Source organism: Hyperoodon ampullatus (genome assembly GCF_949752795.1).
Source record: "Hyperoodon ampullatus genome assembly, chromosome: 19".
Lineage (NCBI taxonomy): Eukaryota > Metazoa > Chordata > Mammalia > Artiodactyla > Ziphiidae > Hyperoodon > Hyperoodon ampullatus.
Window position 1 is genome coordinate 1,831,739 of NC_136932.1, and position 22,359 is coordinate 1,854,097.

At 59.7% G+C, this 22,359-nt stretch overlaps 1 protein-coding gene across 30 annotated transcripts in view; it reads right to left on the reverse strand.

Annotated features, from left to right (window-relative positions):
- CACNA1G (calcium voltage-gated channel subunit alpha1 G) overlaps nt 1-22,359 on the reverse strand; it is a gene marked incomplete at its 5' end in the record, with an annotated part of 62,674 nt that overhangs the window by 1,109 nt on the left and 39,206 nt on the right. For 4 of the 30 annotated variants that reach the window (XM_079725894.1, XM_079725886.1, XM_079725899.1 and 1 more), the window contains 16 exons: nt 1,107-1,276; nt 1,596-1,773; nt 7,175-7,528; nt 7,864-7,985; nt 8,080-8,158; nt 8,292-8,362; nt 8,623-8,756; nt 9,464-9,573; nt 10,333-10,484; nt 15,562-15,615; nt 17,449-17,641; nt 18,219-18,308; nt 18,863-18,988; nt 20,473-20,599; nt 21,377-21,561; nt 21,697-21,765. In XM_079725894.1, the coding sequence (XP_079582020.1) occupies nt 1,107-1,276; nt 1,596-1,773; nt 7,175-7,528; nt 7,864-7,985; nt 8,080-8,158; nt 8,292-8,362; nt 8,623-8,756; nt 9,464-9,573; nt 10,333-10,484; nt 15,562-15,615; nt 17,449-17,641; nt 18,219-18,308; nt 18,863-18,988; nt 20,473-20,599; nt 21,377-21,561; nt 21,697-21,765 (2,214 nt within the window). Of the gene's footprint in view, nt 1-1,106; nt 1,277-1,595; nt 1,774-3,498; nt 3,634-6,316; nt 6,461-7,174; nt 7,529-7,863; nt 7,986-8,079; nt 8,159-8,291; nt 8,363-8,622; nt 8,757-9,463; nt 9,574-10,332; nt 10,485-15,561; nt 15,616-17,427; nt 17,642-18,218; nt 18,309-18,862; nt 18,989-20,472; nt 20,600-21,376; nt 21,562-21,696; nt 21,766-22,359 lie in introns of all 30 variants that reach the window. The other 26 variants (XM_079725902.1, XM_079725888.1, XM_079725900.1 and 23 more) reach the window with 18 other exon arrangements.

Here is a 22,359-nt window from a genome sequence, read left to right on the forward strand (position 1 = left end):
CCCTCCATGGAGTTGCAGGACCACCCTAGGCAGGGGTACCAGTATCTGCTCTTGTTGGGAGATGCGGGTCATACGCGGTCTGACCTCTGTTGTCCACTGTGCCCCCACCCCCACCCCCCAGCCTGTAGGGATCGCTGTGTGCAGCTCCCAACCCACGCGACCCAAGAGAGCACTGGGCCAGCTCTGCCCCCAGCTGTCCCTCACAACACCTCCCAGCCTCTGCACAGGCTATTTCTTTGGCCTTAACTACCCTTCCCAAATGGCAAGCCTCCCTTGACTTGATGGGCTCAGGCACCCTGTGATGGAATTCCCGGCTATCTTCACCCCAAAGTAAAACGGACGCCTTCCTCCTCTGATCCCTGCTGCACCACACATGTGAGCACCCTGCGACCTGCTGCTGCAATGACCTGATGGGGTATATGTCTCTGCTATTATACCATGAGCTCCAGAGGGCAGGGGCTGTCTCATTTGTCCATGTCCCCGGTGTCCGGCCATGGAGGCTGCTCAGCGAATATTTGCAGAAGGGATGAGGACGGTGCCTGCTCCCCAAATGTGCTGGATCGAGCAGATCCTCATGTGGCTATCCTCACACATGAGGCACACGTGGCGTGGGCAGTGGCCTTGTCACAGTGGGGGCAGACAAGCCTCACCTGGCTACACGAGCTTCTGCTCTGTGCCCCTGGAGTGTGGGCTCTGGAAGGTAGGCGCCGGGCTTGGCCAAAAGTGGAGGCATCTAAAACGTGCCTTGTGCCCCTTAGCTAGGTCTAGAAGTACAGAGAATAGGGAGGCAGCTCTGCGCCATGGAAAGGGAGTCCAGAGACCAGGTTCTACCTCCAACCTGACGTGTGTCCCTGGACAACCATGGCCTCCTCTGGTCTCCGGGCCTCCTCGGCGAAACAAAGGAGGAGGGGCAAACTCCAAGAGGACACAGACCACCTCTGCTTTGCCTGGAACTGTGTCCCTGGTCCCTAGAACTCAGTCCGGCACACCATTGGCACACAATACATGTTTGCTGGGAGCATGGCACCCCTGGTCACCACCAACAGCCTCGGATTCCCGGCAGAGAGACCAGCCCCGGTCCGTATCCGCCCTCCACACCTGCTCACCTGGCGCCTGAGTGGCCTCTGAGCCAAAGGGGAGCGGCCCGGTGGGGGCAATTTGGGGATGGTGCCCCACGTGGGAGTACCGTGGGGCTGGAGCAGATGGGGTGCATCTTTGGGAAGCTGCAGGACGTAGCTGGTGTCTGCTGGCTGGGAGTGAACGGACAAGACGGAGCCTGTGAGGGGAGGGAGGGGGGGAGAGAGAAGAACTGCAGAGTCAATGTGCGGGCTCCCACCCGAGTCCCTCCCGTCCACTCTCCCCACCGTCCTCGACCCTCACCACCCAAGCCCCACCCTGGACTGAAAGCCACTCCCCTCAGGCTGGGGGCTCCCTCAGGCAGGGGCTGGCTGACCCCTTCAGGCTGGGGGCTCCTCAGAGGAAGGGGAGACCTCTTTGTCTGCCTCAGTACCCCTACTTCCCGAGGACAGGGCTGGGCTTAGGCAAGGGCGGATCTCCTGGTGTGAGCCGAGCTGGCCTGCCCCCAGCCTTGGTACCTGACTGAGCTTTGGGGAGCCCCCAGCCCCTGTGTCCCAGGGACCCCTCGGCAGTGCTCCCATCCCGGCACATGTAGCTGTCATTGGGCAGAGAGTGCGTTCGGCTGACCCCAGACTTCCTCACAGTCAGCAGATCTGGTCTCAGCATGACGGGCACCTCCTCGGTGTGGGACTCCATCTGCAAAAGGAACAGGGGAGGGAGATGGGAGGAAGAGGGGGCATCCAGATTGGGTGACTGGGGCAGAGCTTTGGCAACAGAAACCAGAAGCCCACCCCTCCCCGGCCCCCGGCCAAGGCCCTGGCCCCCGTCCCCTCCCTGGACAAGGTGGTGATGGGATGAGTGTGGTCGGGGAGGAAGGACAGACACATGGGTGAGCCCTCCGTACACAGGGAGGAAGCGGGTAGGAGGATGCCCTGCCCCCAGAGAACTATTCATACTGCACCATCTTGGGGCTTTTCCACAGGGGACGGCAGGGGGGTGAGGTGTCCAAAGGAGGGAGAGCAGCCCCCAGCCCCCAGCCCGTCAAGCAGCCCAAGAGCTCATTCTCGAGGCCCCTGTGAGAGTCTCTGAAGCTGCACAGTGGAGAGTTAAAAGCTGACAACAGCCCCCCATCCCGATCGCTGTGCTGGGGGTTGGGGAGTACGGGAGGGCCTTCCTGATGAGCAGGGGACGAGGCGGCCCCGGGACTGCCTGCAGGACGGAGGCTGTTTCACCAGCCAGTTCCTAAGGCAGCCCCCACGCCCAGCACTGGACAAGGGCTGGGTTAACGTGAGCTGAATGACGGATGAACACTAAGAGGACGTCACAGCTGGCTCACCCCCCTCCGCACCTCCCTTTAATTACACAGTGACTCTGGCAGGTGGTGGGTGAGGCACAAGGCCTGGGTACGACGGACTCAGGTCCTCCCTTAGTGGACAGACCGGGGATGGGAGTGGATTTTTTTTAATCTATTTCAAAGAAAGGCAATAATCCGCCTTTGACCCCAGCTGGAGGGAGACAAGCCTTGTTCCCAAGAGATTTCTCCATCACCCTGTCCGTTCCTGGCTCTCAGAGAGGCTGTAGGTTCCTGTCCCGATGTGGACCCAGCCGGTTAAGTAGCCCCAGAAGGCCTGAGAATGGCTGTGTCAGAAAATAGTCTGGATCCTTCACTTCCTCTCTCAGCCCCAGGCTCCACTTCTGCCAACCGCTTCAAGACCCCCAGGAACCCCTAAGGTCAAGGCCCTGCCCCAACGGAGCCCTGCTGTGAGGAGGGGTCCCCTGTCCCTTCTTAAGTCCCAAGAGGAGGCGAAGACAGGGAGGAGGGGGCTGCCCACAGGCAGATGCGGACGGGGAGGCAGTCAAGGGTGGAGAAGCTGTCGGAACACAAAGAATCGCCCCAGGACGTGGGGACATACAGGGACAGTGACAGGGGAGATAGGAACGGCCCCCCAGGTGGAGAAGGGCATGGTGGTGGCAGCAGAGATGTGGCTCTCACCCACTACGTGGTGGTGGATGGCTCATGTTGGGCCGAGGGGGGAAGCGGGTGCGGGGAGGGGTGCGGGGAGGGGGAGGGCTGGCTTGCACGGGGCTCCAGATACAGAGGCCAACTCTGTGTCCAGACAGGCCCTTGGGTCAGCTGCCTGATAACGCCTCTGTTTTGAGCTCTGTCACTCCTGGGTGTCTGGATTAACCCTTTCACAACTGCTGCCCCTGGGCCCTTCTGGGCAAGGCCCCAATTTAATCTTATCTGATTTCTTTGTCCACCGTGGGGAACCTGAAAGACCTAGCAAAGCCTGGAGCACTAAGTGCTGCCTCTGGGTGGGGCCTGGTGGCAGAGTGAGAGGAGGGGAGGGATCTGGAGCCCTGCAGCCAGCCCGGCCCCCGGGGAGGCTGGGGGAGCAGTGGGGGGCTGTGTGTATGTACATTGCTCTCCAGGGCACTAAGTAAGAGTGTGTGAGTGTCATCAGGCAAAGAGTCATCCGTCAGAGCTACAGAGCAGGACAGTTCAGACACAATCTGTGACGTCAGAGACAGAGCCTCCATCTCAGCTAGAGGGATCTAGACAGGGAGAGAGATGATCAGGCATAAGAAACCAAGACAGTGCACATTCCCGTGTGTGCACGCACACACACGCACACGCACACACACGCGCGCGCGTGCGCACACGGAGCCCCTCCTCCCCGGTTCGCAAAGCGTAAGGAGGAAAGGCCTCCTTTCTCTCTCCCCACCCCTTTCCCAAGTAAACTGAGGGCGCCTCCCCTCCCCCCTTCAAACCCCTGCTCTGATCAGAGAGGCTGCGCAGGCAGCAAAGAACCCGAGGAGACACAGAGACCTGAGGAGACACAGAGACCCGAGGAGACACAGAGACCCGAGGAGACACAGGAACCCGAGGAGACACAGGAACCCGAGGAGACACAGAGACCCGAGGAGACACAGGGACCCGAGGAGACACAGGAACCCGAGGAGACACAGGAACCCGAGGAGACACAGAGACCCGAGGAGACACAGGGACCCGAGGAGACACAGGAACCCGAGGAGACACAGGAACCCGAGGAGACACAGGAACCCGAGGAGACACAGAGACCCGAGGAGACACAGGAACCCGAGGAGACACAGAGACCCGAGGAGACACAGGAACCCGAGGAGACACAGGAACCCGAGGAGACACAGGAACGCGAGGAGACACAGGAACCCGAGGAGACACAGGAACGCGAGGAGACACAGGAACGCGAGGAGACACAGGAACGCGAGGAGACACAGGAACCCGAGGAGACACAGAAACGCGAGGAGACACAGGAACCCGAGGAGACACAGAAACGCGAGGAGACACAGGAACGCGAGGAGACACAGGAACGCGAGGAGACACAGGAACCCGAGGAGACACAGGAACGCGAGGAGACACAGGAACGCGAGGAGACACAGGAACGCGAGGAGACACAGGAACCCGAGGAGACACAGGAACCCGAGGAGACACAGGAACCCGAGGAGACACAGAAACGCGAGGAGACACAGGAACCCGAGGAGACACAGGAACCCGAGGAGACACAGGAACGCGAGGAGACACAGGAACGCGAGGAGACACAGGAACCCGAGGAGACACAGGAACCCGCTCTAAAGATGCCCCAGGAAACTTGACAGCCCCTCCCACACTACCACCACCCAGGGAGGGAGCAGGGAGCGGGAAGATACCAGAAAAAACATGAAGAAAGGTCCGCAAAGCGCCTCTCTGCTCCCAGCACAGACAGAGCAGCATGGGGAGGGGTGGTGCTGGGGACAAAGCTGCCGATCTGATGACTGCTTTCTGCCTATTCTCTCTGCTTCCAAAAGCCTGGCAGAACTCGGCCTGCCCCCAGATTCTGGCGTCTCCCCTCCTGGGTCCTCCTCCGCCTGCCCTCCCCAGCTTAGGTTCTGGGAGATGCTCTCCTCCCGCTGGCCTGAACTGGGCACACTGGGTTGGGCCACCACAGCATCTGGCTGGCTCACCTGGGATCTGCAGCTGGGCTTCAGTGCCTACAGGGCTCTGCGGGAGAGTGGGGCCATGCCTCCCAGATGAGCTGACTGCCTGGTCACCTTCTCAACACCCTCCTCTCCCCCAGCACCCTTCCCCATGAGCTTCCTTCAGGATGGGAGGCCTTGGGAAGGGACTTGCTTTCCCACTGATCATTCTAGGTCATTGCCAGGTTCAGGTCCCTGTAGTCTATCTGAGGCTGAATCCCAGCAAGAGGTCAGGAACCCTAGAGGCAAGGTCCCTTCCTATTTGAGGATCACCGTCCATTTCTTTAATCAGGCTACAGGTGTCCCAGGTGCTGGGAACCTGCTTGCCCGCGCCATCATCCAGCATGGCCCGCGGAACACTAGGCTTTCTACTTCCAGCTGATACCTGTCTCCTTGCTTCCACTCTGGGTCTGTTGGGGGCTTTCCTGCAGTCCTTGACCTAGGAGGAGGGTTGGTGGGGTGCACCTCCAAGTGGAGGGGGTCAAAGGCGGCCAGACAGGTCCCAAGAGGAGAAGGAAGAGGACCCCAGAAAGCAGATCACAGTGAAATGGGATTGGGGGAGAAAAGCATGTGGTGCTGTGGGAAGAGGCAGGGCTTGGGGGGGAAGCCAAGTCCTATTTCACACGGGGTCCCCGGAACCCACTCCCAGCTGGAGCCTTCCACCGACTCTCAGGACCAGGTCAGAAGCCACTGGCTATGGATAGCACCCATCATGCCCAGTGGTTTCCTTAGCTTAAAAAGCCACCAAACAGAGGACTGGGGAGGGGGAGGGCACTGGATACGGAGAAGAAGGAGACTGTGTTCTAAGACATGTCCCTCAGTGGGTCCCCTGGCCACCTGCACTCTCCCCCGAAGCACCTCTCCCCTGGACCTGGTACCTCACTCCCCCGACCCGCTAAGATCCCACTGCCAACTTGTCTTCTGCTCCATCCGTCTCTTTTCTTCCAGGTTCTTTCTTACAATTGCCCTCTCCAGGCCCCTCCTCCAAGTATCCTTCTCCCTCAGAAGTGCAATCTCAGCATTCCTACCTTCCAACCATGTGTTCCAGAGGTTGATCTCAACCTGAAGAACACCTGGCTGCCTCCTGCCAGGCCCAAAGCTCAACTGAGGCCCTGAGGCTGTTCTTTCCCCAGACACCCAGTGGGCAGGAAACACCCCCCCCCCCCACCCATCCCCAGAAGCATGGCACAGCATGGCACAGCCCAGCACAGTCAGGAGAAGGGGCACAGCACAGGGACACAGTAACCTGTGGGTCGGAGCCGCCCAGGCTGCGGGCGGGAGGGAAGGCAGAGGGCGGGCCTCCTGGGCCTGCCAGCTCGTCCATCAGCTTCAGCTCCCCCTCCAGGGAGCCCTGGATCAGCAGGGATATGGTGTCAAACAGCTGTCTGTCCTGGGGAGGACCAGCCCATAAGGGGAGCCAGAGAGTCAGGGGCGTGGGGGTCGGAGGAGCAATAACGGGAAGTGTCATGGCAGGGGATTGAGAAGAGTCAGAGAGAGAGAAAGAGGAGGTCACACGCGTGCACACACGCACACACACGCACACAACAATAACAACAAAGAGACAGAGAAGGAGGAGGGGACGCGGAAGGTGGGGAAGAGAGAGGTGTGGGAGGAGGAAGAAGAGACGGGAGGTGGAACATGAGAAGAGCCCACAGGGGAGAAGGAGAAGGAGAAGGAGAGAGAGGACCAGGGGAAAAGGTTGAGATGGAGTCAGGCAGGTTGCAGTGGGGGAAGGAAAGAGGTTTGGCAAAATCAGGGCGAGGGTGAGAAAGAAACAGGAAGGAAACAGAAAACAGCCTTGAACCTAAGAGCCAGCAAGGGGAGTCCGGGCCCAACGGGAGGCACCGGGACGGATGAGCCGGCGCGTGTGCCAGCGACTTGCCGGGGTGGCCCCACGCTGGGAGTGCAGGCGGCCACCTCTGGGGCTGGGCAGGGGCCTGCTCACCCCTCCACGTGCAGGCAGGGGGGTCAGACGACTCAGGACGAGCCCCAGGGTCGGCTTGCCTCCCGCTCCCTGTACACCACCCAACCACCGAGCCGCTGAGCACCCACGCCACCGGTCTCCGTCCCACACGCCCTTGAGGCGAAGGGGGTGTTTGCTCACCATGGGGTGCTCCAGGGAGAAGTGGGAGACTGCTTCAGCATGGGCTGCGGCGTGTGGGGCCCCAGGCTTGGGGCTGCCAGGGCTGTCGGGGCCCTCGACCCCAGGCCAGAGGAAGGGGCTGCCCGGTGGCGAGGGGGCCTGTGGGCTGAGCGTCTTCATCTCCAGCTCCAGCTCAGCCTCCAGTTCGGCCTCCTCCTTGGCCTCCTTGTTGCTCTCCTCCAGGTGCTTCATCAGCACGGCAATCACCACGTTGACCAGCACAAACTGGGCTGTCAGCACGAAGGACACGAAGTAGATGGGAGAGATGACCGTGTTGTAGCAGGTGGACTCCTGGTCACAGTCCCGGAGGGTGTCCTGGGGAGGCGGGGTAGAGAGGTGAGGTGGTGAGCACAGCGGACAGAGCCATCCTGGGAAATCAGGTCTCTGGTGTCACGGAGCTTTGCCGGGGGAGAAGGAAGGGCCGGAGGAGGGAGTGACGTGTCCTGGGGGCGGAAGAGCGCTAGACACTGTCCTGGGAAGTGTGGGTCAGAGCATGTCCTGGGGGGAGGGCGTTCCAGAGTGCTCCGGCCTGGGGGACGGAAGGTCACATGCTTTCATTCACATCCAGTTCCTCTTGAGCCCAGAAGTGGGGCTGTCGCCTTGGGGCCCGAGCCAGCCCTGGGAGGGACCTCGCTGCGGTGGGCTCTCACCTTCATAATGCCATTCCAGTTGTCACCCGTGGAGACTCGGAAGAGGGTCAAGAAGGCCATGCCAAAGTTCCGAAAGGTGGCATGGCGGCCCAGGCCCTCACAGGGGTGTGTCTCGTCACACTCTGGAGGAGAAGGGAGAGGGAGAGAGGCCCGAGTTAGTCCCGGAGCCCCTGCGTCTCCAGCCCGGGCTCCTCTGCCCTCCCTACCCCAACTCACCCAAGTCTCCAAAGAGCTCCACGCCCAGAGCTGCAAAGATGAAAAACAACAACATGAAGAGAAGTCCCAGGTTCCCCACCTGGAAAAGAGGAAAAGAAATGGAAAAGGTGCCACTGGATCTCCCAGCCAGCTTCCCTGAGCCCCCTCCCCTTTGGAGAGCACCCTCTCCTTCCCGAGAGGACCCTTCCCACCCACCCCCACCTCCCAGCTACCTGGGGCAGGGCCTGCATCACTGTGTCCAGCAGCGCCCGCATGCCCACAGCCATCTTCAGCAGCTTTAGCACTGCAGGACAGGACAATGTCGTGAGCTGGCCCCTCTGGGTCCCAGGTCACACAGCTGGTGGAGCCAGGGCCAGGCTGCCATGGCTTCACCCCCACCCTCGGCCCGGCCCCCAGCTTTTCCTTTTGGCAGAGGCTGGAAGAAAGGCTCACGGAACCCACACCCACCTCGTCCCTAGCCAGTCAGAGCTGACCCCTGCCGTCTCCCCCTGGGCAGGTCACCCTGGGAGGGTGGCCATGGTGGGCAGGCAGCCGGGCACTGACCTCGGGCAATACGCAACACCCTCATGATGCGGATGATGGTGGGGTTGATGGGCAGTGAGGCGTTGACCTCGATCTCCTCCAGCGTGATGCCCATGATAGACAGCAGCACAATGGCCAGGTCCAGCTGGTTCCACCTGAAAGCCCAGGACACAGCTCCCTGAGGGGGGCACTGCAGAGGAGGGGGCAGTTGTGGCAACACGAGTGGCAGATTCTCAGCCACGGAAAGGAGAGTGGAGGTCAGCCTGTCCAGCCTTTCCATCCTGCAGAGAAGCGGTGGTTTATCTACAGTCACACAGCCAGTTGGTGGCACAGGTAGGGCTAGGACTTTAGCTCGAGGGCCTCTGCTTTTCGTTTTTATGCATTTGCTTTTTTATCTAGCATTAATATGGTATTTGCTCTGTGCCAAGCACTATTTGAAAGACTTTACAAATAGGAACTCACAATCTTCACCACTCTATGAGGTAGATACAGCTATTATATCCCATTCTACGGATGAGGAAACAGAGAGCGATTAAGTAACTTACCCAAAGTTACCCGCTTCTAAGTGATGGAGCCAGGATTCAGATCTGTCCAGGCAGTCTGGCTCCAGTCTAAGCCACACTGGTTTTCAGCTGTCAGTGTCTGCAGGCTCTGCCTTGCCAAGCTCCCTCCCTTCCCTTCCATCTCCCAGGCCCTGGGTGTATCCCCACCCCCAGCCCACCATCAGCCCTGGGTAGATCCTGGAGTGGAGTCTGACCCTCCGGAGTCAGGAAAGGCCTTCAGGCACTAGACCCTCCGGGGCATCTCCCCAGGAGAACACATCCTTCCGCCCACTCCCCTGCTCTCCCCCCCTCTCTGTTACCTGTCCTGGAAGAACCGTCGAAAGCCAAAGGCCACCAGTTTGAAAACTGACTCCAAGACGAAGATGACAGTGAAGATGTAGTTGCAGATCTTCAGAGCCTCGTCCAGGATCTGGCGGGGATGGAGGCAAGATGCAGGGTCTCTTAAGGCCCAGGGACGATGCCTGCCCTGACCCCTCTATCACTCCTCCCAGATCTGGGAGACAGGGTGAGTCTAAGGGGGCCTTTCACCTCTTCCCACCGTGATGGCTGACCACTGGCCACCACTCTAGGGTAGAGTAGGGTTCTCATTCACATGCACGACCCAAACTTCGTGTTGAAGGATCTCTCTCCTTGAGGGTCAGTGAGGAGATCACATGAGAATGTGCTGGAAGGCACAGAATGCTAGAACTGGAAGGGGCCTTTTGCATTATCAATTCAATGTCCCTATTTTACAGATGGGAAAACTGAGACGTGGAAGGCAGCTGACGGAGGCTTATTTGAGAGGTGGCAAGATCACAGGTGAGGTTTGGAGCTGGATGTTCACGAGAATTTAAACTCCAGAAGGGCAGGCACTGGTCTGCCTTCTTTACCCTCAAAGGTCCAGTACATTTAAGACACTCAGTAAGTATCTACTGGGTGAAGAAACCACGTCCTCTACTTCCTAGCTGTGTGACCTTGATCGAGTCAACTAACCTCTCTGAGCCTCAGTGTCCTCATCTGTAAAACCAAGATGAGACCGATCTTCAGAGGGTCACTGCAAGGGGTACAAGAGGACCCCCTCTAGGGCACCCAGCACTCGCCGGAGGTGCTCTGGCTCAGGCTGGGTTAGATTCACCTGGCAGGCTCATGGCTGGAGGTGGGGTCCAGATGGCCAGTCACTCGCTCCTACCTGGGGCTGCTGGTAGTGCTCCATGGCCATAGTGACCACGTTCAGCCCAATGACACCCGTGATGAAGAGATCCAGGTAGTGGCTGGTACACAGGTGGTGGACGAGGAGCCGGAAGCGGGAGTAGTCCGAGTAGTAGGGTTTGCACTGGGCCTCTGGTGGGGCAGCGGGGCAGGGAGGGGGGAACAGAGCAGCCATCGGGCCCTGCCCCCTGCGTCCCCTCCACCCACAGTCCCTCACAGCCACCAGCCTCTAATGCCAGAAACATTCCAGCGTCATCAGCATCCTCATCCTCCACGCACCGCCCTTTGGGGCAGGGGCAGCTCTCTCAGGGTCACCCCTCCAAGCACTTGTTCTACTGGCTGCAGGTGGGCAAAGACGGGGTCAGGACATGCAGAGCTCCCCACCCACATTAGACACCAGGTGAGCCCCCTTCCCGAGGCAGCCTCCAAAATCCAGCAGCCCCTTGTAACACCCTCGACTCGATGTCCTGCAGCAGGGCCAGATCAGTAGAGGAAAAACAACGGGTCTTATTGGGCTCAGAGGAAAAGCTCCATCCACGGGGAGGTGAAGGCTCTTGCGCCCCCACCAAGCTCAGCCTCTCGAGGGGAGCAGTGGAGGTTACACAGAGCTGGGATTTGGAGACAAAACCGGACATTGGAAACTGGACGTCTTGTTGGCTGGCTGCACCAACCCACTGAGAGGGCCTCCGGGGGCGGGGGCGGGGGCAGGGTCTGGGCCTCCTGAACCCTCATGTGGGGGAGGGCGGAGGGGCGGCCACAGGGCTCTGCTCTGTCGCACCTGAAGGGCTCACCCAGTTTCTAATGAGGCTGCGCCCAGCCTGCTCCTGGGGGCCAGGGCAGCTTCCCCTGCAGGCTGGGCTGGAAGCACTGTCTGAGATCTGTCAGAGGCATCATATTTCTCTTGTAATTAGTGAGCCACTTAGTTATAAAAATCATGGTGCCGGAAGGTCGACCTACTAAGCAGGCAGAATGAATCTGGGGGCAGGAGATTGCAGGGGGCCCTTCCTCCACGTGTGAGGAAAGGCCATGCCAAGCTGGGGATACATGTCATCAGAGGCAGCTGACAGATTGGGTCCCCAGGCAGCCACAAAGAAAGAAGAGGCACCCCGTGGGGAGGCTTGGGGCAGCCTCAGGTCCCAGACAGCCCTTCCCCCTCAGGAGGTCTAGGGCGGAAGCCAGCGAGCCAGGGCTGCAGCCTCTGAGGACTGTGCCAGGGGCGGCAGGAAGCTTTGGGCTCAGGCCAGCTTGGTTATAACTGCCCTTTCCCATGCAGGACTACTAACAGAGAGGTAAACTGAGGCAGGGAGCGGCCTGGGTGGGCCCCCACCAAAGGCCAAAGGAAGAAGAGTACCCAAGAGCTGCCCGTCCAGCCTCACCAGATGCCACGCACCAGCATCAGCCTTGAGGTGTGGATAACCAAGAGGCAGAAAGCCCCAAGTGTTCTGGGGCACCAGCCGGTGCCCTGGGCCGTATTTTTGTTTCCAGAGGTGGGCCAGCCAACTGTGGCTTTGCTTGCTCAGGCAGCCCTCCCGGCCCCCAGGAGAATGGGGGTGGAGCGGCTGGGATCAGGGGACAACATGAGGCCACAGGTCATCCACACAGCGATGCTATCGTGGAGGGTGACTGGGCGAGCCAGCCTCTTCCTTCCTTCCTTCCTTCAGTACCCACAGAACCAGAGGGCGCTAGTCGCCCAGCGTTGCCTTGGCAGCTGGAACTCCTTCTCTGCATTAATCTCCATAAGTGCCGAAAGCACCCAATCCCATTATGCTAAAATAGGAATGGAGAATTAACTAAAATGTTTGAATACAATTAGGTTAGAAAAAGTGGCTCCTTATTAGCCCCATTATTAGCTGAGACAATGCAGAGGAGAGGTTGGGAGAGTCCCCGCCTCCCCTGTCAGCCCAGTCTGACTGTGTTGGCAGCCCCAGGCCAGATGGAGCTGCTGTCACCACCTCCTGGCCTTGCTCTAGGAGTCTGAGGAACGGGTGGAGGCCCAGAGGGAAGGTGGGGGCAGGACGACTGAAGCGGGGCATCTGTTCACAGCGACCGGCCCCAGGCCCTTGAGGTCTGTACAGAGCCCTTCCACCCTCGGCCTGGGCCCCAGACCAGCAGGTGCCCAGGCTGCCAGACATCCCCCCCTTAGAGCACAGGTCCAAGGAGTACCAGGGCCGACCTGATAAGCAGCTCCTCGGCCAAACCCTTTGTTTTACAGAGGGAGAGAAGGAGGCCCATCCAAAAGTGAGTTATCTGTACACTGTGAGGCAGCAACGGAGCCAGGACCTGAACTCCCAGCCCCAGCCCCTCACCGGCTGCCAGGTGGGTTTAGACACAAAGCCTTGGGGCTTTGGCCCGGAGGGTGCCCTCGAAGAGTGTGCCCAAAGGCTCTTGTTGTTGGGCTCTGGATGATGCCACTCTCCTTTTGCTCCCGGACCTCGGTTCTACAGGCAAGCACCTGGGCTCAGAGAAGAAATGGAGAACCCCTGGGAGGAGCCTTGGGTGGGTGTGCTGCTCTGACAGCTCCAGCTGTAGCCCAGGGGGGGCCTTGACCAGTGGTCGCTGGCATGTCAGCAGCCCTGGCCCCATCTCCCTGCCTCCTACCAGCATGAGCTGCCTTAGATGGAGAAAATACCAGAGTCAGACAGTGGGGAGAACGGCACCCCTAGGACTGCCCAGCCCCCAGTCAGGGGCGGGAACAGAGGAGAGGTGCAGCAGGGGGTGCAAGGCTGCGCGTGAGAACCACAGGCACCGTGAGTTAGTAGGGGTCCCCGGGAGCACGAGGCACAGCCAGGGCAGAGGGTTCGCAAAGGAAGGTGGTGGGGTTAGGAGGAAGGCAGGGGTCGCTCCCAGGGCCACAGGCCCCCATGACAGAGGCCACATTCAGCTGCTATAGCCAGGCCTGATCAGTGGGCCCTGATGGAAGGAGAGAGGGTGAGTGGAGGTAGGTGCCACAGGAGGCCGCGGGGAGGAGAGCTGGTGCTGGAGGCTGAGGGATCACGTGGGGCTGCCTTGCTTGCGCGGCAGCCCCGGTCTCTCCTGCCGCCTGGAAGCTGGGCTGGACCCAGGTGTCTGGCCAGGACCATTTTCCTGATACTCAGAGACTCCTCCCTTCTGTCTTTCCCTGGGATCTGGCTGCTCTGCTTCTGCTGGGGGCAGCACAGGGCGGGAGTGGCGCTGGCAGGGAGCTGTGGTGCATGTGTTTGATTCCAGCAGCCCCAGACTAGAGGGTGTGACTTCATCCCCATCACACCGTTGGGGAGACTGAGGCACTATCATCGCCAGCCCCTGCGAGCTGATTGGAGATGCAGACGCTCAGGTCCTACCCTGGACCACTCTGTGAGAATCTCTAAGGTGGGGCTCAGTGGGCAATCTGTGTTGTAAGATGTCCTCTGGGTGATTCTTAGGCACGGTGAAATTTGAAAAGCTCTAGTGTGGACCACACAGAACATGAGGTTTGGGAAAGAGGGATATGGGGTGATTTGAGACCTTGTTTGGGGTCTCTGAGTCTTCATTACCAGCTGGAAGGGTAAGACACTGTTGTAACCAGTGTACTACCTGCCTGTGCCAACAGGAGCATGGCAGAATATCCCCAGAAGGGGGGGGGGGGGCGGTGTGCAGCGTGAGAGTAAAGAGAGTGTATAGCATTAAGTGGGTATGTCAGGGGACGGTCTCGGGGGCCATGGGAATCTGCACGTGTTGATTCTTGGGGGAGAAGCCTCTGTGGGCCAGCCCTGTGGTATTTTGGCACGAGTGTGTATGTGTAGACACGTCGGCCTACAGACCAGGTGAACCCGTAAGGGAAAAGCTGGAGGCCACGTCCCCTCACCCTCCTCTCATTCCCTAACACATCAGGGACTCACAGTACAGCCTGACTCTGAGACGTGGGGCCCAGGCAATGCAGACACAAAGCAGCTGGAGCCTCCTGAGCCCACAGACGGTCTCTCAATGCCAGACATTGTAGCTCAGCACCGTGGGGACAGGAGATATCGACCCACCCAGGGCCTCAGGGGTGACCTCTCAAATGGCAGCTCAGGGGGTCCCCTTTGATCAGGCAGCCCAGCACCCACGGGGCAGCGTCTGCTGGAGTCAGGCTCCTGGGAGAATGCAGAAAAGTGGAGAAAGGTACAGCCCAGGGTTCCCAGCCTGGAGTCCCAATCCCTCAGCAGCCTGAGGAGGCAGCCACGTGGGGGTCCTTAGGTTCTTCTCAATATTTCTAAAAGCTTAAAAGAAATCATATGCCTGTGCTAAGACCCCACAAGCTAATTTAATGGCAAAATGGTCTTTCTTTGTCATCGTTCAGTGCGAAAGCTTCTGCAGCTCAGAAGCTCTGATTAGCAATTAGACGTGCCGTTGATGAGTAAAAACAGTGAAACAAAGTCATTACTGAAGTGCTCTCAACTTCAAAGACCGTCTTTTAAAATGTGGGGTCTGTCGGAGGAGATGACAAGGGGGGCCCATGGGGATGAACAGGTTGGGAACCGCTGGGTGGAGACATCAGAGGGTGTCACGAGGCCCCACAACTCTGTCACAGATTCTCAAGACCTCTGAACCTCTGTCTGGGGGCTGTGTTGGGAGAGCAGGGGCCAAAGGACCAGGGGAGGGCAGGCAGAACCAGGAGGGCCTTCCCAGGGACACGGCTCTCAAAGAGAATGACCCAGCTCACTCCCAAATCTTTGGCTTTTGGGGGAGAAGCTTGTGGCTAACTCAGGCCTTTGATTCCTAAGTCCTGCTGTTCGTAGCGATGACGTGGCCACTGCAATTACTTGACTATTAATGAGTCCGTTCAATTATTCATCGTTACATCTTTAAAACAAATCCTCTCCCTCTCTGCTCCTCTTACCCTGCTCGCTTGGATCAAAGTATCCCCTTCAGACAAAAGGAGGCAGGAGAGTTTGCCGCTCTACTAATCGAACAGTGTGACCTGGGAGGAGGCGGCAGGGGGCTGGGGGCTCAGGCCTTGGAAGCCTGGCCAGACAAGGAGGGTCCACCAAGCGAAGCTGGATGGAGGGGTGCGCTAAGGCCCTCACCTCCTGTCCAGCTAGCACAGGCCTATGGGGTGCCATGGAGCCCGGCACCCCGGGGACCCTTGGCCCTCACCCTGAGAGGACGGAATCAGTGAGCCATGGAGAGGGAGCTAAGAGGCTGCCGGCGCGCACGAGGCGGCCCGACTGCCCGGGCCACACCCTGGAACCCGCAACCCCAGACGCAGTACCTGGCGCCGCGCTGGCTGAGCTGCCGGAAGCAATTACATCGTCCAGCATTAGATCTAAAAGAACGAAACACGACATCGGTCACTGGCCGGACCAGGTGGGCTGGGCAGGGCCCCCTCAGCAGCTTGCTCCCCCTGGGCTCTGACCCTCACTCTTCCTGTGAATAGGGCATGCTGAGCAAGGGTGGCTTGTCCCGAGTGCCAGCCCCAAACTCGGGCACGGGGCACTTGAGGAAGCTGAGCCATTCGGCCAGCTCATCAGGGTCACAGGGGCAGGGAGTCGGAGGCATGGGGAGGGGAGGAAGCCTGTCCTCAGAACAGATCTCCACTCCTACCCGCGCTGCGGCCTCAGCAGCACCTGAGAAGCCTGCAGACCCCGGAAGGGGAGCCAGCTGGTCAGGCAGGGCCACGGGTGCCTCCTGCCAACAGAGTTCCATCTGCAGATGTCCTGCTGAGAGGGCAGACTGCAAGGAGGGGCGGCGTGGGAGCATGGCTGCTGGGGGCAGTGCGCCTGCTCAGCCTCAGCCGTCCACAGGGAGCCAAGATGGGGCCCCTAGCCCAGATCTGCTGCCCAGAGGCCAGTGTCCCCGCCCCGTCCGCTGGAGCAGCCCCGCCTCTCACAGGGAGCGTGGGCTCTGTGCCACCCAGCCTCCCCCACAACCCCCTACAGCCCTCCCCTCGCTCCAGGTGCCCTCACAGGTAGCAGGAGATAGAGCCAGGGGCTGAGGGGGGCACCGCAGCCCCCGACCCTCTCGGTAGTACTCACATTTCAACAAACCAAAGGGAAAACTCAGAGCACCTCATGGATCTTATCGGCATAAGAAAGACGGTTGTGAAAGGGTAGAGAGAGGAGGGGAAACCCACAGACCAAACAGAGGCAGACACACAAAGGCCTTGAGAAACCCACACATAAAGACACTTAGAGAGACGTGGGCAGTGACTGAGAGAGAGTCACACAGATTGTCGAGTACCAGACAGACAGGCAGGAGTCCTGCAGACGGGGAGGGGAGCCAAGTGCAGACACATCTGCAGACGCACGGGGAGACAACAGGGCCCGCACGCCTGTCACCCCTCGCGTCCTCCCTGGAATCTGGGTGTCTTTCACTTAGCCTCGGCCCGCCCATTGGCATGAGAGTGTAAGGAGGGAGGGGGCGGGGGCCTCACCCGGCCAATGGCAAGAGATGTTGGAGCTCGAAGGTGAGGGGCTGAAGGGTCTAAGTCCAGAGCGTCATGACCTTAGAGTTCCTGTGACCTCAGACCTTCCCTGAGCTGAGGGAGTCTTTTTGTACCGCTTGGCAAAAAAAGAAGGACAGTCAGGAAGCCAGGGAGTTTTGCTGGAGATAGGGAGGAAGGAGGGGTCTGGGGTTTGCTCACGCCACGGTCCATCTGTAGGTTCTGCTGAGGTCTTGCCCAGCAGCTACAGACACTGGGTAGCCACAGGCTGAAGATGCTTGCTCGCCAACACTGGGGCAGGCAAGGCTGGCACTTGGGCCAAGCCTGGGGTCAATGGGCACTGGCACGGGGCAATGCAGCAGGATTTTCATCCCATGAGGCTCCTCTCCGAGTCGAGCTGGGAGGGACCGTGCATCACCTCCCACCTGGCGTCGTCTGGGGAGCACAACGCTGAGACCGGGAGCCCCGCCGAGGGGTAGCTCCCCTGCCCTCACAGGGCTGAACTGGTCTGCATCATGCAGGCTCTAGAGGCTGACATGCTCTCGAGGGGAAGGGGGAGGGGAGGGGGTGGGAGCATCTTCTCCCTGCCCCAGCCCCAGCCCCTAGCCCCTAGCCCCTAGCCCCTAGCCCCTAGCCCCCTACAGTCGCAAGGCCAAGGTCAAGTACGACTCAGAGAGATGTGGAAAGACTACCGACCAGCCATCTGCTTCTCCTTACTCCTTCTCTTTTTCTCCAATCTCCGTAGACGCTTCTCCTCCCGCCGCCGGGCCTCCTCCTCCTCCTGGTGCTGCCGACACTTGTGGAAGTTCTCCACCACCACGCCCACGAACATGTTCAGGACAAAGAAGGCCACGATGAGCAGGAACGAGATGAAGTACAGCAGCATCCAGGGGTTGTGGTTCATGATGGGCTGGGGGGCAGCAGGAAGGACAAAGTGGAGACATTAGCCCAAGGGTAAGGGTCACAGGTGCTGCCCTACAGCCTGCGCTCCTTAAGACAGGGCCTGCACACTCAGTTACGCAGACCCAGCGGGTGAGGTCAAGGAATGGTGTGGGTTTGGTGTTAGGCAGTAGGGAAAGGTGGGGACTGTGGCAAAATATAGAGAGTGGATGTTCTATCCAAAAGGGGCAGCTGCTTCTTTGATTCAGCTGACTCCTGCCTTTCAGGAATTCAAGCCCAGTGTTTCCAGATCTTTGGACTTCTCCCGAGCACGCCCAAATCCAGATTTTCATGTAAAATTGGTCAATTTTTAACTGCTTACCACTAATTCAAAAAATTTTAAATATGTTGCAAGCCAATAAAGCATGACCGGACTTGCCTGCAGGCCACCAGTTACAGCCTCTGCGGTAAGAGGTGATGCCTCTTGGATGGCGTTTTTCCAACCTGCCTCGCTGTCTTTCTGTCCAAGCCTGCGCCCACCACACCTGGAGTTGGCCCATGGTGAGTGACCTGAGCGCAAAGATGGATCCTGCCCACCTCAGCCCTACCTGCTGGTCCACACCGACAGCATCCAGCCCATCATACATGATATCCACCCAGCCGTCCTTAGAGGCCAGCACGAACAGGGACATCAGGGCCTGCGGGGGGTGGGGGAGGAAAGGACCACTTGAAACCTAGGATGCGTGGCCAAGCCACCCACCACTTCCACCCAAAGCACCTCCTGGCAGTAGCTCGGGGGACCCTAGGCCTTCAGAGTCACACTCCAGGCCCCGGGAGAGCTCTCTTTCCCAAGGCTCCTTGGCCGCTATGAAGCCAGAAGAGCCGTGGGAGATGACCTCAGCCAGGTAGAGCAAGGGACCCCAGAGTCCTGGAAACCCAGAAACCAAAACCAGGGTGGGGCAGGGAAATAAACCAGCAAAACTGAGCGAGCTATTTCATTTTCTACATTTCTGTTTCTGTGAATGTGGAGTGAGAAAAAGAATCACCTTGACGATATGCCTGCACCTTGCACCGTGCTAGACAAATACACACGTCATCTCACTGTACCCTCACTACTCCCCTCCAAGGAGATCCCATTAGGACCCATTCACTAGCTGATGAAACAGAGGCGGGCCAGTTGCCCTGCATGGACTTGTGTCCTCCCCAGACTCCTGCCACCACTCCCACCTCCACCTTGGAGCCTGGGGCTCACCTGGCCGAGGTTGTCAAAGTTGTACTTGTGCCGGACCCACCGGTAACTGGCCTCAGCACAGTCAGACTTGTTAGTGATGTTCCTGGTGTCCTCGCCCTGGCACACGAAGAACTTCCCTTTGAAGAGCTGAACACACACATACCCGGAGACAGAGAGAAGTGAGCTGTGAGCACAGGAAGCCCAGACCAGCCCTGGGGCTTAAGAGCTCTGGGCACGCCCTGGGTGAGGGCCAGGTGCTCGGTCAAGTCAGAGAAACACTGACAGGAGCCTCCCCTGCAGGCACCCCTTTCTCGGGGCTCCTTGGAGCAGAGGCCTTGGAGAGGAAGGAAAGGTCCTTGGGGAGGGCACTGGGAAAGGGTGGAAGGAGGGGAACGGCCATTCACTTTCTACAGAGGGGGAGGCCCGTCATTCTCCAAGTGGGGTCCCTGGACCAGCAGCATCAGCATCATCTGGGAATGTGCTCAAAAATACAAATTCTCAGGACCACCCCAAACCCAGTGAGTCAGACACTCTAGGGGAGGGCCGAGGGATCTGGATTAATGGTGGGGGTGGGCTAGGTATTATGGACCCCACTTAACAGATGAGGAAAACTGAGGCTCAGAGAAGTAAATTCACTCATTAAGGTCATACAACCAGTAGGTGGTGGAAAGGGGGCTCGAGCTCAGGTCTTTCCAGCTGGAAATCTCACCCTCGCTCCAGAACAGACCAGGCTATGACTGTGGGGAAGGGATTTGAGGGACAGGAGGACCAGGGGGCCTAAGTAGGCCAAAAGTAAGGGAAGGGGAAGGGGCACCGGGTGCGCAGAGAGGCACCACGCAGCCCTGGCAAACGTACACCAGACTGGTCTCTAGAGCCAGAGAATTCGAGGAAACACAAGAATACCCCGTCCCCAGGGCAGAGTGGATACCCCAAGAAGCCAAAGGAAGGGATAGGGATGGGGGTAGCCACCCAGGAGCTCCCTCTGGCCCAACAGCAGCCATCTACGCTGCAGCTGAAACATCTGGAGCCTGGGGCGAGGCGGGGTGCTCCGGGAGAGCGGGACGGAGGGGCTCCCCTGGCTCCCGGACGCGCCGGCTGAATCCTGCAGGCAGCTCCCTTTCTTTTTCCTCCAAAGCCAAGTTCCCTCCCTGGGACAGAGGCCAAGTTTCCCCGGCAGCCCCCACTTCCTGCCTCGTCTGGGGTCTGCACCCGCCTGCCTGCCAGCTCGCTGCTAACCTGGCCCAGCTGCCTGGGCCCTGGATCCCCAGGCCTGGCCTGCAGCCCACCCGCTCCAGCAGGGAAGGAAGGGAGGGGATCCCTGAGCAGACTGTGGGCCGAGGCCAGCGCCTGCGCTTGGAGTGGCGCGTGAGAGGGCAGAGCGGTAGCCTGCGTGGGCACTGGCCAGAGCCCGAGGCCCTCTCCCCTTGGTGGCCTCTTCCAGGCTCCCAGTTTTCTCCAGAATGCCCAGGAGGCAAAGGGGCCTGAGGCCTCGGGCTTCGAGGGAAGCACCCCTATTTATGCTTTTCTGGGATAAAGGCGGCGGCAGCCCCTGGAGCCGCAGCATCCCGGGGCCAAGAGGAAGGCCAAGTCCTCAGGGTTCTGCTGACAGCTGGCCCCAGACCCCCACAAACCTGCACCCCCAGGATGCCAAAAATGATGAAGAAGGCACAGCAGATGACCACGATGTTGCCGATGGGCTTCAGCGAGGACATCAGCGTCTCCACCACCAGCTTCAGCCCCTGCGCCCGGCTGATCACCCTGCGGAGGGGGGAGTGTGAGAGGGGCTCCCGGCCCCGTGCCCTAGCTTGCCACTCCCCCCCCATCCTGGGCTCTAGTGCAGGGAAGAGGTTGACACTCTGGGCTCACAGTATAGACACCCCCCGCCCCACCCCGAGACCTCCACCTCCACTGCCAGGATGTCAGAGGATTACCTGACGGGGCTGGGGTGCTGATTCAACCCAGGGACGCAGTGTGTTGTGGGGATGGGGAGATAAACGTGTGCGGAGCACATAGAGGGCAGGCAGGGGCGGAAGGGGTGGGAGGTGGATCATCACAGCCAGGAAAACCCGCGCTGGGCAGTCAGTATCCACCCCGTTCACGTCCCCACCCACGGAATTCCCGACTCTGGGTGGGGGTCGGGGTGACTGCCTTATTGGTGAGATCCCCGGCTACAAGTGTTACCTGGTGGGTAGTCCCTGGGATGGGGGGCGGGGTGGGAAGAGGGGGAAAGCAGGAAACAAAGTCTGTCACTTCACGGGGAGGGCCAAGTGTCACCCCTGAGGGTACCACCCGAGGGAGAGCTGCAGCTGAAGGATGTGAGGTCCTGCCTATGGCCACTTGTACTGTGCCCTGCAGGAGTGTGTCACGTGGCGGGGGTCACTGAGGGGGGTGCCCGTGGAGGGAGACTGCTGGGGCCGCAGTTAAACCCAGTGAGAAGCGGTGTCTGGAGTGGGGGACAGGGCTCCCTGTGGGGTCACAGGCAGGAAGCAGGGGCAGGTGGGGTGCTGGCCGTGGGGGTGTGCCTGCCCAGGGCACCTGAGCGGGCGCAGGGTTCGCAGCAGCCGCAGCACCCTCAGCATGCCCAGGATCTTGGTGCCGCTGTCGGAGACCATGGACACCAGGATGTCGATGATGGAGATGAGCACCAGCAGCCCATCCAGCACGTTCCAGCTGCTGCGCAGGTAGGCCTGCTCCCCGAAGCACCAGCCCAGCGCCACCACCTGAGGACGCCCGTGCGTCACCGGCACTGCCACCTCCCTGCAGTCAGTCCCCAGCCCTGCCCTCCATTGGTGACCCAGGCTCTCCACCCCCACCGAGCGCCAGATGGCTCCAAACCAACGCCGACCCCACATCACCTTCACTGTCATCTCAGCCAGAAAGACCGCGGTGAAGATGTAATTGGAGAGGGTCAGGAAGATGCGTTCCTGTAAGAGAGAGCAGGCAGGTGTTGCCACTGGGACCCCCTCCTCGGGCCATGTCTGCTCTGCACACGGAAGCCAGGAGCTGCCTCCAGTGTCTGACTCAGAACAAAACCCCCCACTCTCCCAGCAAAGCAGACAATCTCCTTCCTGCTCTCCCACCCACCCCCCACTCAGACACACACAGACACACACACAGACACACACACACACACAGACACACACGCGGAGCCAGCGTCAAGCCCCCTGACTCACTGGCAGCTCTGGCCACAGTCCCACTCTTGCCCCTGAACAGAACCGCCCCCCACTACCTCCCGGAGCGGCCTTGAGGGGAAAGTGCTTCCCACCGCAGTGCTGTCATCTGAGCCCCACGTCTCAGGCCCTATTCACCAGTTCCTTTCTTAAAACTGGAGCAGGATTTAGCTTGATCTCTTGACGCCCCAGCCTACTCCCCTCCGCTCTACGTACTTGCTTCCCTGCCGTGTGCCCCAGAAATGGAGCCGCAGGGCAAGCTGGGGGCCTGAGGACAGGCTGTGCATCCCCAGGCACCATATGTATGCCAGGCATAGGGTGAAGCAGGGCAGGAAGGAAGGCGACCCA